Source organism: Coregonus clupeaformis, chromosome 16, assembly GCF_020615455.1.
Source record: "Coregonus clupeaformis isolate EN_2021a chromosome 16, ASM2061545v1, whole genome shotgun sequence".
Taxonomy (NCBI): Eukaryota; Metazoa; Chordata; class Actinopteri; order Salmoniformes; family Salmonidae; genus Coregonus; species Coregonus clupeaformis.
In genome coordinates, this window is record NC_059207.1 from 28,763,334 (window position 1) to 28,776,560 (window position 13,227).

Genomic DNA, 13,227 nt, shown 5'->3' on the forward strand with positions numbered 1-13,227 from the left:
AAAGAGGGACCTTCTTTGTTGAAAATATTTCTCAGTCTGAAATGATTGACTGGGATTAGACTAGATCCCTTTTTCATTGTGCTCACTCTGGTCCATGTGTCTGATGCTGTTTCACTGTGTGGTCTAGATGTCCTACCTGGCCTTTCTCATGCTGTTCTCCTACACTGTTCTGGTAAAGATGGAGGACCGGCCCAGCACTCAGGAGTGGCTGGTCATTGCCTATATTATATCCACCGCTGTGGAGAAAACAAGAGAGGTGAGTGTTGTTATGATATGGATGGTAGTTTAATTGTTAGCATACAGTTAGGCAACACACTACCAGGATACACTTCCACGCTCCATTCCCAGGTGGCAGCACCAACCGGGTCAGGGCAGGTGCTATGCCAAGCCTTATTAAGCCCACGGGTGGAAGAATCGAAAGATGATTAGTGTGCAAGCTTGCAGAACCGGGAGGCTGCAGGTTTTTTTTTCTTGGTGGCCATGTGGCTTTTGGTTTTAGGTTGAATCCTTCGTTTTGGACATGTCCTTTTTAGTTTATTTTAGTTTATATGTATTTCGGTCACCATTTTGAATGAACAATAATCCGCTCGGGCTAGCCGACACATGAGGAGTCAAGAATGAGCTGGACCGAAGGTTGCTTTCTCCTTAAATCAGGTTACAGGCCAGTTAACTAAGCCTAGGACTTAGCGAGCGTATCAATATTAGCAGGCTAGTTATTGGTTCCGTAACAGTGTGTATAATAAGTTGAAGACTAAACCTGCCCTGACACACGAGGCTGTCTTATCTCTGGCACGTTAGACTCAAAGGTCTGACACAGCTTATATGTTACACCTGAAAGGGTCTCTCTCTCACATCTCTCTCTTTCTTTCCTCTCTTATTCCATCTCTATATCTCTATATCTCTCTTTCCCTCTCTTTCTATTTCTCCTCTCTCACTCCCTCCCTCCCACTCTGTCTCTGTCTCGTTCTCTCTCATATGTTCTCCCCCTCTTTTATCACTGTTCAACCTCGTACCCGTCAGAGGTGTGGACTCGAGTCACAAATTTGATGACTTGAGACTCGACTTGATAGAAAATAAAATAACTTGAGACTTGACTTGGAGCCTCAAGACTCGGGACTCGACTTTGACTTGAGACTGATGACTTGAAATGATCTGGCCAGCTTTTGTAATGTTTTGCCACTCATTAATCTCCACACAGTCAGAAACTGTAGCCGCAGAATGCCAGCATCACAATTGCAATAAAAATGAAGAAAGTGCAACAGATTGGCTAGCGAAACGCACACTCGACCCTCTGATTGGACAAGCAAACTGTCAATCAACACAGGTCGGGTGAGCCAGCGCATTAGAAGGTTTTGGGGGATGACGACTCTCGAGTGTGACATTTTTATATTTTTTCATACATATAGCCTACCATTTGTATGTTATATTTATACTTTTGCTTATTCAATCTGGTCACTAACATAAGCCTACTACATTGCACAAAAAGTCTTGTTTCAAAAACATCTAATCCTAACCCATTCATAGACACTAACGCCTGTTGATAATAGCATCTTCTGGCTGGGGGAGTTTTGTTAAGATCCCTGATGCTCATTCTGAACGTTAAAATGCATCGCTTGCGGTAAGATTTTGGAAACTTAAGGAACATATCTTTCATATCAGTGAATACATAATTTTCAAAAAACTAAAGATTCAATTACTACACACCTTTATAGGGTTAGGGTTCCCACACATTCATATTTCCATGTTGCAGCACTTGAAAACAGACAAAGGCGTGCCTGTGCTAGTTAGCTATCTGCGTCTCCGAACACCTGTGTGCAAACATTAGAAGGATGACACAAATGTGTTGTCACTGAAAAATACTGTTGGCTGCAACTGTGATTTATAACGGGGTGCTGCAGCACCCTGAGCAGCCCTACTTCCCGCGGCTACGTATATCTATGGTTAAATGGTGGTGCAATTTGTTTTTCCCCTTTTCCTGTTTTTGTGAACAAAATGTGCAATTCACTCTCTGACCTGTGAAAGGCAGTAATATGCAACAAAGCGTCTAGTCCTGTGAGTAGGCAGAGGCCAATAGAGAATGATAGGAATAAAGTGCTTCAGTAAGGTTGGTTTCATTTTTCTCTGCTGATACAGGAGTAATAAAGGCCTACAGCACTACTTTGGTGATTTTAATTTTAACATTCATTATTTTTGGATTGTGATTTATCAAGTGGTGCTGCAGCACCCTCAGCAGCCCTACTTCCCGCGGCTATGAACGTTAGGCTCCATTAGTCCATTATTGAGCTAATCTAATCCATGCTTCAGAACCAAAAAGTTGCCTGTCTTGACTGTTGACCAATGACCAGTCATCAGCATTGGTGTGCAAAGGCGGGAGCACATATCCAGATTAGTGACCAGAAAGCACTTGTTTAATTTTCTCTGGCAAAAACCAGAGTAGCCTACCTACATTCATATTATCCATAGAAAATACACTTTATCTTTGCCAGAAGAATAGGCTACCTGGTGATTTCATTGATCATTTTCATATTTCAGATAGGCCTAGTTTTGGTGGGTTATACTGTGTGTGTATGTATGTACAGTGGGGGAAAAAAGTATTTAGTCAGCCACCAATTGTGCAAGTTCTCCCACTTAAAAAGATGAGAGAGGCCTGTAATTTTCATCATAGGTACACGTCAACTATGACAGAAAATCACATAGTAGGATTTTTAATGAATTTATTTGCAAATTATGGTGGAAAATAAGTATTTGGTCAATAACAAAAGTTTCTCAATACTTTGTTATATACCCTTTGTTGGCAATGACACAGGTCAAACGTTTTCTGTAAGTCTTCACAAGGTTTTCACACATTGTTGCTGGTATTTTGGCCCATTCCTCCATGCAGATCTCCTCTAGAGCAGTGATGTTTTGGGGCTGTCGCTGGGCAACACGGACTTTCAACTCCCTCCAAAGATTTTCTATGGGGTTGAGATCTGGAGACTGGCTAGGCCACTCCAGGACCTTGAAATGCTTCTTACGAAGCCACTCCTTCGTTGCCCGGGCGGTGTGTTTGGGATCATTGTCATGCTGAAAGACCCAGCCACGTTTCATCTTCAATGCCCTTGCTGATGGGAGGAGGTTTTCACTCAAAATCTCACGATACATGGCCCCATTCATTCTTTCCTTTACACGGATCAGTCGTCCTGGTCCCTTTGCAGAAAAACAGCCCCAAAGCATGATGTTTCCACCCCCATGCTTCACAGTAGGTATGGTGTTCTTTGGATGCAACTCAGCATTCTTTGTCCTCCAAACACGACGAGTTGAGTTTTTACCAAAAAAGTTATATTTTGGTTTCATCTGACCATATGACATTCTCCCAATCCTCTTCTGGATCATCCAAATGCACTCTAGCAAACTTCAGATGGGCCTGGACATGTACTGGCTTAAGCAGGGGGACACGTCTTGCACTGCAGGATTTGAGTCCCTGGCGACGTAGTGTGTTACTGATGGTAGGCTTTGTTACTTTGGTCCCAGCTCTCTGCAGGTCATTCACTAGGTCCCCCCGTGTGGTTCTGGGATTTTTGCTCACCGTTCTTGTGATCATTTTGACCCCACGGGGTGAGATCTTGCGAGGAGCCCCAGATCGAGGGAGATTATCAGTGGTCTTGTATGTCTTCCATTTCCTAATAATTGCTCCCACAGTTGATTTCTTCAAACCAAGCTGCTTACCTATTGCAGATTCAGTCTTCCCAGCCTGGTGCAGGTCTACAATTTTGTTTCTGGTGTCCTTTGACAGCTCTTTGGGAAGGTCATTGACCAGGTCCTGCCGTGTAGTTCTGGGCTGATCCCTCACCTTCCTCATGATCATTGATGCCCCACGAGGTGAGATCTTGCATGGAGCCCCAGACCGAGGGTGATTGACCGTCATCTTGAACTTCTTCCATTTTCTAATAATTGCGCCAACAGTTGTTGCCCTCTCACCAAGCTGCTTGCCTATTGTCCTGTAGCCCATCCCAGCCTTGTGCAGGTCTACAATTTTATCCCTGATGTCCTTACACAGCTCTCTGGTCTTGGCCATAGTGGAGTTTGGAGTGTGACTGTTTGAGGTTGTGGACAGGTGTCTTTTATACTGATAACAAGTTCAAACAGGTGCCATTAATACAGGTAACGAGTGGAGGACAGAGGAGCCTCTTAAAGAAGAAGTTACAGGTCTGTGAGAGCCAGAAATCTTGCTTGTTTGTAGGTGACCAAATACTTATTTTCCACCGTAATTTGAAAATAAATTCATTAAAAATCCTACAATGTGATTTTCTGGATTCTTTTTTCTCAATTTGTCTGTCATAGTTGACGTATACCTATGATGAAAATTACAGGCTTCTCTCATCTTTTTAAGTGGGAGAACTTGCACAATTGGTGGCTGACTAAATACTTTTTTCACCCACTGTGTGTATATATATATATATATATATATACACATTATCTCACAAAAGTGAGTACACCCCTCACATTTTTGTAAATATTTGAGTGTATATTTTCATGTGACAACACTGAAGAAATGACACTTTGCTACAATGTAAAGTAGTGAGTGTACAGCTTGTATAACAGTGTAAATTTGCTGTCCCCTCAACATAACTCAACACACAGCCATTCATGTCTAAACCGCTGGCAACAAAAGTGAGTATGTCCAAATTGGGCCCAATTAGCAATTTTCCCTCCCCGGTGTCATGTGACTCGTTAGTGTTACAAGGTCTCAGGTGTGACTGGGGAGCAGGTGTGTTTAAATTTGGTGTCATCGCTCTCACACTCCCTCATACAGGTCACTGGAAGTTCAACATGGCACCTCATGGCAAAGAACTCTCTGAGGATCTGAAAAAAATAACATACATAAAGATGGCCTGGGCTATAAGAAGATTGCCAAGACCCTGAAACTGAGCTGCAGCACGGTGGCCAAGACCATACAGCGGTTTAACAGGACAGGTTCCACTCAGAACCGGCCTCGCCATGGTCGACCAAAGAAGTTGAGTGCACGTGCTCAGCGTCATATCCAGAGGTTGTCTTTGGGAAATAGACGTATGAGTGGTGCAAGCATTGCTGCAGAGGTTGAAGGGGTGGAGGGTCAGCCTGTCAGTGCTCAGACCATACGCCGCACACTGCATTAAATTGGTCTGCATGGCTGTCATCCCAGAAGGAAGCCTCTTCTAAAGATGATGCACAAGAAAGCCCGCAAACAGTTTGCTGAAGACAAGCAGACTAAGGACATGGATTACTGGAACCATGTCCTGTGGTCTGATGAGATCAAGATAAATATATTTGGTTCAGATTTTGTCAAGCGTGTGTGGCGGCAACCAGGTGAGGAGTACAAAGACAAGTGTGTCTTGCCTACAGTCAAGCATGGTGGTGGGAGTGTCATGGTCTGGGGCTGCATGAGTGCTGCCGGCACTGGGGAGCTACAGTTAATTGAGGAAACCATGAATGCCAACATGTACTGTGACATACTGAAGCAGAGCATGATCCTCTCCCTTCGGAGACTGGGCCGCAGGGCAGTATTCCAACATGATAACGACCCCAAACACACCTCCAAGACGACCACTGCCTTGCTAAAGAAGCTGAGGGTAAATGTAATGGACTGGCCAAGCATGTCTCCAGACCTAAACCCTATTGAGCATCTGTGGGGCATCCTCAAACGGGAGGTGGAGGAGTGCAAGGTCTCTAACGTCCACCAGCTCCGTGATGTCGTCATGGAGGAGTGGAAGAGGACTCCAGTGGCAACCTGTGAAGCTCTGGTGACCTCCATGCCCAAGAGGATTAAGGCAGTCATGGACAATGATGGTGGCCACACAAAATATTGACACTTTGGGCCCAATTTGGACATTTTCACTTAGGGGTGTACTCACTTTTGTTGCCAGTGGTTTAGACATTAATGGCTGTGTGTTGTTATTTTGAGGGGACAGCAAATGTACACTGTTATTCAAGCTGTACACTCACTACTTTACATTGTAGCAAAGTGTAATTTCTTCAGTGTTGTCACATGAAAAGATATACTCAAATATTTACAAAAATGTGAGGGGTGTACTCACTTTTGTGAGATACTGTATATGTACAGTACCAGTCAAAAGTTTGGATTCACCTACTCATTCAAGGGTTTTTCTATATTTTTACTATTTTCTACATTGTAGAATAACATCAAAACTATAACACATATGGAATCATGTAGTAACCAAAAAAGTGTTAAACAAATCAAAATATATTTTATATTTGAGATTCTTCAAATAGCCACCCTTTGCCTTGATGACAGCTTTGCACACTCACTCTTGGCATATAAATGTGGCATCAAAATGTTGAGAATCTGATTCCCCCCTAGCTGATCATTGTCTGCAAGCAGCTCATGAAGTAATGAAACAGGCATGGAGAGTGAGCTCGTCTGTGGTGGTCGGCGAACCTTCTGGCCTGTAGCCCTGCGTGGCATCGACTGGGCCACAAAAGAATGCTGAAGTGGCAAAGTTGATATCCACGTTTAGAAACACATGGTCCCTTAATTCTATGAGGTGGAGGGTGTTAAATGTATTTTACAGTACAATGGGAGGGTCATGTGATGATCTGTCCCTTAGAATGCAGGACTTTAACTTGACTAGAGACTCGACCCGTTCTACTTGGGACTCAACTTGAGACTTGGACCTTGTGACTTGAGAATTGCTTGTGACTCGAATAATTGTGACGTGGTCCCACCTCTGGTACCCACAGTCTGAATTCCATGTCCACTAGATAGCAGTAGGAGATCACATAATGTCTCTTTGTCACTTGAAACCAGTTGCGTCTGGTTTGGGTAGTGAGTCATTGTGCTAAAAAATGGCGGAACAGATTTTCAAGGCTGACATAAAATTACCTTAGCAATCAGGGCTTTCAAGTTATGGAGTAAAAAAGTAAGACCCAGACAAGTGAGGAAACTTCTAACTTATTTTCCTATTGTAAACGTTGAGCTAGATCAATGGCACGTGGAGGATGCATATAAGGTAATGTGGATGGAGAAGGAAATGCATTTCTTTACAACGACCATCAGTATGTGTACCCTTTCCTTGCATACTAAATGTTTGCATTTTGTGACTTGACCTACATTGCATATTCGATGAAAATGACCATAGCGCATGATTTATGGCTTTTATGGAGGGGCGGTGGGTGGGAGATTTCCATAAAGACAAGGACTGTAGCTTTGAAATGATATGTCACTTTCCAAAACAACCACTTAGAGTTTAACAGGCTCTTCACAAAAAATCTCCATATTGTCTTGCTCACTGCTCTTCTTGAAAAAAGAATGACCATTCTGCACGTCACTACCCATAAATATATTGTACGTTCACTAACGTACTAGTGGTCATTAACTTACCATCTTAACATAAAGTAATAATATTATACATCAACTTATCATCAAGCATGTGAGAATCACAATAATAACCAATCACACTGCCAGTCATTATTTATGCCATAGAGATCATATACAATGACTTAATTAATTAGTATTTTAAATCCTAATTCTATTATTTATACAGTATGTTTTATGACATAACATGATGTAAGAGGTTGCCATGCTAGCCACACCCTATGTGCTGCCATCTTGTTAGAAGGTATCAGATTTATTTTATTATAGTGATTAAGAGTGACTTTCATTGTGTTCCATGGTGTTTAGCGCCCCCTAGTGGAGCTTTCTGGTACTTAGAATTATGTACGAAAACCCGGAAGTAAAGTTGTTATTATGCACGCGACAAGCAGCTAGAAACAACGTTACTGTACAGTTCTTTCAGTGCAACTATTTCTTGTTACGCTTCAGCCTCGGAAAATATTTGTTTGTAAGTTCAATTCAAGCATATTACAAGTGATGATAATATTGTTATTGACAGAATTGCTTACTTATCAAAGTTAATTGGTTACATTTACTCACGCAAATTGCATTGACTTTCATGGATGCCGTTAGCTGTATTAGTTTGCTCATGCGTCATGTAAAAGAAGTGTAAAACATACTATAGTTTGTTACTGTTTCTAGTGTAATATGCTTTGTTATTGTACAGAGGTGTTAGTACATTATTAGAGTAATGAAAGGAGTTGGCTAGTTGTTACTCATAGAGTAATTATCTATTTGGTTTGTCGTCATGCCAGATATATGGTAACTTGGCACTTGCTTTGTATTTATGCAACTTCAACTTGAAATGTATAATGTACAGCTACAGTATGTCAATGTGAATTGAATACTAAAGTATATTATTTTCTGTATTTGCAGTTTCACAACATAAACGTTTTCAATACATTCGTTCAAGAAAAGTCACGCCTTGGAAGTTTTATTGAAGACTCAGTTGTTAGCTATCTGTCTAGTTTTGCACGGGAACGCAATTCCAGGGCAGAATAGTGAAAAAAACATCATCACGGCGGGCTCAAGCACAAGAATAATCGCACGTGGTGGTTATGATTCTACGTTCATTAGCCAACAAAGCCTCTGATCCTAGGGATGACCAGCAGTCTACGATGCAGCAACCAGAGGCAAGTGTTCGACAGAAAGAGGAAGAGGAGCGAGTAAGAGAGATGGAGGAGCCTCTTCAGCACATTGAGACCAAGTCTCAGTCAACAAGATCAAGGTCATCAAAACAGTCAAGCAGATCCTCAACGGCAAGTTATGCAGCCATCAAAGCACGTGCCAAGGCGGACGCAGCGCGTGCTAGAGTCTCCTATGCTGAAAAGGAAGCTTCTATGATGAAACAAAAAGCGGAACTGGATGCAAGTTTATATGTTCTCCAAGTTGAGAGAACAGCTGCTGCTGCGTTGGCTGAAGCTATAGCCTTTGAAGAAGCTGTAGAGTCTGAACGCAGAGAGCTCCACAGAGAACTCAACACAGGGACACAGCCCTTAAGTCCAGTCCAACGTACTTGTGAGTATGTGCAACAACATGCTAGGCCCTACTTTGCTGAAATGCCATTTGAAGTAGAGACACAAGAGCTTAGTGTTGACCCAGCTACAGGCCACAATCCAGAAAGTAGCAAACAACGGAGCATGAGCAGAGACTCTCCGTACAAAAGAAATGAAAAGCAGCATGGTGGAAAGGGAAAACAAACCCACTTCCAGTCACCGAAACAAGGCTTCCCTGAGTCACAAGTGGCACCAGAACTCACCAAGTACCTCCTGCGCCGTGAGATGGTGAGTTCCGGACTCCTGAAGTTTGATGATCGTCCTGAAAATTATTGGGCATGGAAAGCATCTTTTCTCAATGCGACCAGAGACTTGAATCTATCAGCCAGGGAAGAGTTAGATCTAATTACCAAGTGGCTGGGGGCAGAGTCGTCTGAGCAAGCAAAGAGAATTAGATCTGTCTATATTCTCAATGCAACAGCAGGGCTTAACATGGTCTGGCAACGACTAAAAGAGTGCTATGGTACACCCGAAGTGATCGAGAATGCACTGTTAAAGAAAATTGATGAATTTCCAAAACTGTCTAACAAAGACAATCACAAACTAAGAGAACTGGGTGACATTCTTCTCGAACTGGAGTGTGCTAAAGAAGAAGGGTACCTTCCAGGCCTCGCTTATCTGGACACATCTCGTGGGGTAAACCCTATAGTAGAGAAACTTCCATTCAGTTTACAAGAGAAATGGATAGCACAGGGATCCAAATACAAGGAGGACTATCGGGTAGCATTCCCACCATTCTCGTTTTCTCGAAATTCATCAGGAACCAGGCGAAAATTAGAAACGACCCCAGCTTCACCCTCTACACCTCAACTACCCAGGTGTCTGTGAAAAGTGAGAAACCTGTCAGGTACAGCAGCAAGACACCTGTGACTGTACACAAAACAGATGTCATCTGAGCCCTCAGACCACCAAACCAAACCCAGTAAGACAAAGGTTGAAAGCCCTGACCATCACTGTCCAATACATAACAAGCCTCATCCTCTTAAAAAGTGTCGCGGGTTTAGATTCAAAACTCTAGATGAGCGCAAATCATATCTCAAAGAGAATGGCATTTGTTTCCGATGTTGTGGGTCAACTCAGCACAGAGCTAAAGACTGTAAGGTGTCAATCAAGTGCTCCGAGTGTGACAGCGACAGACATCTTGCTGCTCTGCATCCAGGTCCAGCTCCTTCAACGATAGACACCGCTACAGCAGAGAAAGAGCATGGCGGGGAGCAAGGTGAAGATGCTCTTCTATCAGTCACCTCAAAGTGTACCGAGATCTGTGGTGAGGCAGCCAATCCAAGATCATGTTCAAAAATATGCCTAGTCAAAGCTTATCCAGCTGGGAAAAGAGAGAAAGCTGTCAAAATGTATGCAGTGCTTGATGAACAGAGCAACAAATCTCTGGCCAAGACAGAGTTTTTCAATCTCTTCAACATCAATGACAACTCTGCTCCATACACCATGAAGACCTGTTCTGGGGTAACAGAGACTTCAGGCAGGAGAGCCGTCAACTTCATGGTGGAGTCTATAGACGGACACAAGCAGCTCACTCTCCCTACTCTGATAGAGTGTGACATGATGCCAGACGATAGAATGGAGATTCCCTCCCCAGACATTGCGCATTATCATCCCCATCTGCAACCAGTGGCGGACAAAATTCCAGCTGTGGACCCAGACGCTCCCATCCTCCTGCTCTTAGGACGAGACATCTTAAGGGTACACAAGGTACGAGAACAAATCAATGGGCCCCACGACACTCCTTATGCACAGCGACTCGACCTCGGGTGGGTCATCGTGGGTGAAGTTTGTCTGGGAACGGCTCACCGACCAGCTAGTGTTAACGTGTTCAGGACAAACATACTTCAAAATGGTCGCACGTCCTATCTGAGCCCTTGCCCTGACATCATCCAGGTGAAAGAGAACTACAGCAGCGTAGCTCAGCAACACATTTCTCTCTCTACAGGGCACTCGAGAGATCCAAGCACAACTGTAAACACTGACAGCAATCCAGCAGACCATGCAACCAGGCCTATACGAGCCGCACTCTTAAAGCACACCAATTGGTTCTCAGGTCCCCCTTTTCTGGCTCAAGCAAACTCAAGTGAGTCTGAGACCATCCATTTTGACCTTGTAGAGCCTGACGCAGACGCAGAGATTCGGCCAGACGTCACTGCCTTCGTCACTAAGGTTTCTGGAGCTCAATTCGGCTCTCATCGCTTTGAGAGGTTCTCGAACTGGAAAGCTCTCAATCGAGCCACAGCACGACTCATTCATGTTGCCAGATCCTTTCACGAAAGTGCGGACGACAACAACTGCAGAGGCTGGCATCAGTGTAAAAAACCATGCAGTACAAGTGAGTTGTCACAAGCCAAAACAGCAATCATTCACTGTGTGCAACATGAAGCCTTCAAAGAGGAATTCAAATGCCTTGAGAAAGGAAAAGAGTTACCAAAACAAAGTACACTCAAAAAGCTGAACCCAGTGATTGATGAGGATGGGTTGCTGAGGGTGGGAGGCCGATTATCCTCTGCCGACCTGTCACAAGACGAAAAACATCCTCTCATCATCCCACGGACGCATCATGTCGCCACTCTGCTGGTAAGACATTATCACGAGCAAGTGGCTCACCAGGGCCGTCATTTTTCAGATGGAGCTATTCGAGCAGCAGGCTTCTGGATTATTGGGAGCAAACATCTGGTCTCTGGTATCATCCACAAGTGTGTCACCTGCCGTAAGGTTAGAGGAAAGTCAGTTGACCAAAAGATGGCGGACTTACCTGCAGACAGACTCACATCAGAGCCACCATTCACCAGTGTTGGACTTGATGTGTTTGGACCATGGAATGTCATAACTCGTCGCACTAGAGGTGGTAGTGCAGACTCCAAGCGCTGGGCGGTACTCTTTACATGTATGTCTACTAGAGCAGTCCATATTGAGCTCATCGAATCCATGTCCACATCCAGCTTCATCAACGCGCTGAGGCGTTTTTTCTCTATCCGCGGTCCAGCAAAAGTGCTACGATCTGATCGAGGTACAAACTTTATAGGTGCCTGCAGGGAACTGGGGATCGACACAAATGACTCAGAGTTGACTAAATACCTCTCAGACAAGGGATGTACTTGGATATTTAATCCCCCACACTCGTCTCATATGGGTGGTTCTTGGGAGAGACTCATTGGGGTTGCCAGACGTATCCTTGATGCTATGCTGTTTCAGACGGGCTCCACTCGTCTCACACATGAGGTCTTGAGCACTCTTATGTCTGAAGTTATGGCAATAATCAATGCGAGACCCCTAGTGTCAGTGTCAACCGATCCTGACATGCCTGCCATTCTTACACCCTCAATGTTACTGACACAAAAGACCAACGCTACCTCAGCCCCTTCTGGATATTTCCACATGAACGATCTTCATGGAAAACAGTGGAAGCAAGTCCAGTGTCTCGCTGACACTTTCTGGAAAAGGTGGAGACAGGAGTACCTGACAACACTGCAGAGACGCAGAAAATGGACAGCAGAAAAGCCAAATGTGAAAGTGGGAGATGTTGTCTTATTGAAAGACAGTCAGACGCACAGAAATGACTGGCCAGTCGGACTTGTGGTCAAAACCTTTCCCAGTACTGACGGAAAGGTCAGGAAAGTAGAACTAAAGGTTGTCAAGCAAGGGATTGCTAAGGTGTTTCTGAGACCAATCTCAGAGATTGTTGTTCTTCTTTCTGAAGCATCCTAGAGGCAAAATATTTGATTTCATAGTGGCACAATCTCATTATACCAGGCGGGGAGTGTGCTGCCATCTTGTTAGAAGGTATCAGATTTATTTTATTATAGTGATTAAGAGTGACTTTCATTGTGTTCCATGGTGTTTAGCGCCCCCTAGTGGAGCTTTCTGGTACTTAGAATTATGTACGAAAACCCGGAAGTAAAGTTGTTATTATGCACGCGACAAGCAGCTAGAAACAACGTTACTGTACAGTTCTTTCAGTGCAACTATTTCTTGTTACGCTTCAGCCTCGGAAAATATTTGTTTGTAAGTTCAATTCAAGCATATTACAAGTGATGATAATATTGTTATTGACAGAATTGCTTACTTATCAAAGTTAATTGGTTACATTTACTCACGCAAATTGCATTGACTTTCATGGATGCCGTTAGCTGTATTAGTTTGCTCATGCGTCATGTAAAAGAAGTGTAAAACATACTATAGTTTGTTACTGTTTCTAGTGTAATATGCTTTGTTATTGTACAGAGGTGTTAGTACATTATTAGAGTAATGAAAGGAGTTGGCTAGTTGTTACTCATAGAGTAATTATCTATTTGG

The 13,227-nt window shown here is 43.5% G+C and overlaps 2 protein-coding genes across 2 annotated transcripts in view; both read left to right on the top strand.

The window, feature by feature from the left end:
- LOC121584292 (transient receptor potential cation channel subfamily M member 6) overlaps nucleotides 1-13,227 on the top strand; it is a 44,791-nt gene that overhangs the window by 12,040 nt on the left and 19,524 nt on the right. The window contains exon 20 of the mRNA XM_041900115.2: nucleotides 128-256. Coding sequence (XP_041756049.2) covers nucleotides 128-256 — 129 coding nt within the window. The remainder of the gene's footprint in view (nucleotides 1-127; nucleotides 257-13,227) is intronic.
- LOC123492723 lies at nucleotides 9,683-12,765 on the top strand. Its single transcript, XM_045225650.1, has one exon. It carries the CDS (start codon nucleotides 9,811-9,813, stop codon nucleotides 12,637-12,639), a length of 2,829 nt encoding a protein of 942 aa, XP_045081585.1. The 5' UTR covers nucleotides 9,683-9,810; the 3' UTR covers nucleotides 12,640-12,765.

Coding starts and splice junctions, on each gene's coding strand:
- LOC123492723 (XM_045225650.1), top strand. CDS start 9,811: ATGTCATCTGAGCCCTCAGACCACCAAACCAAACCCAGTAAGACAAAG.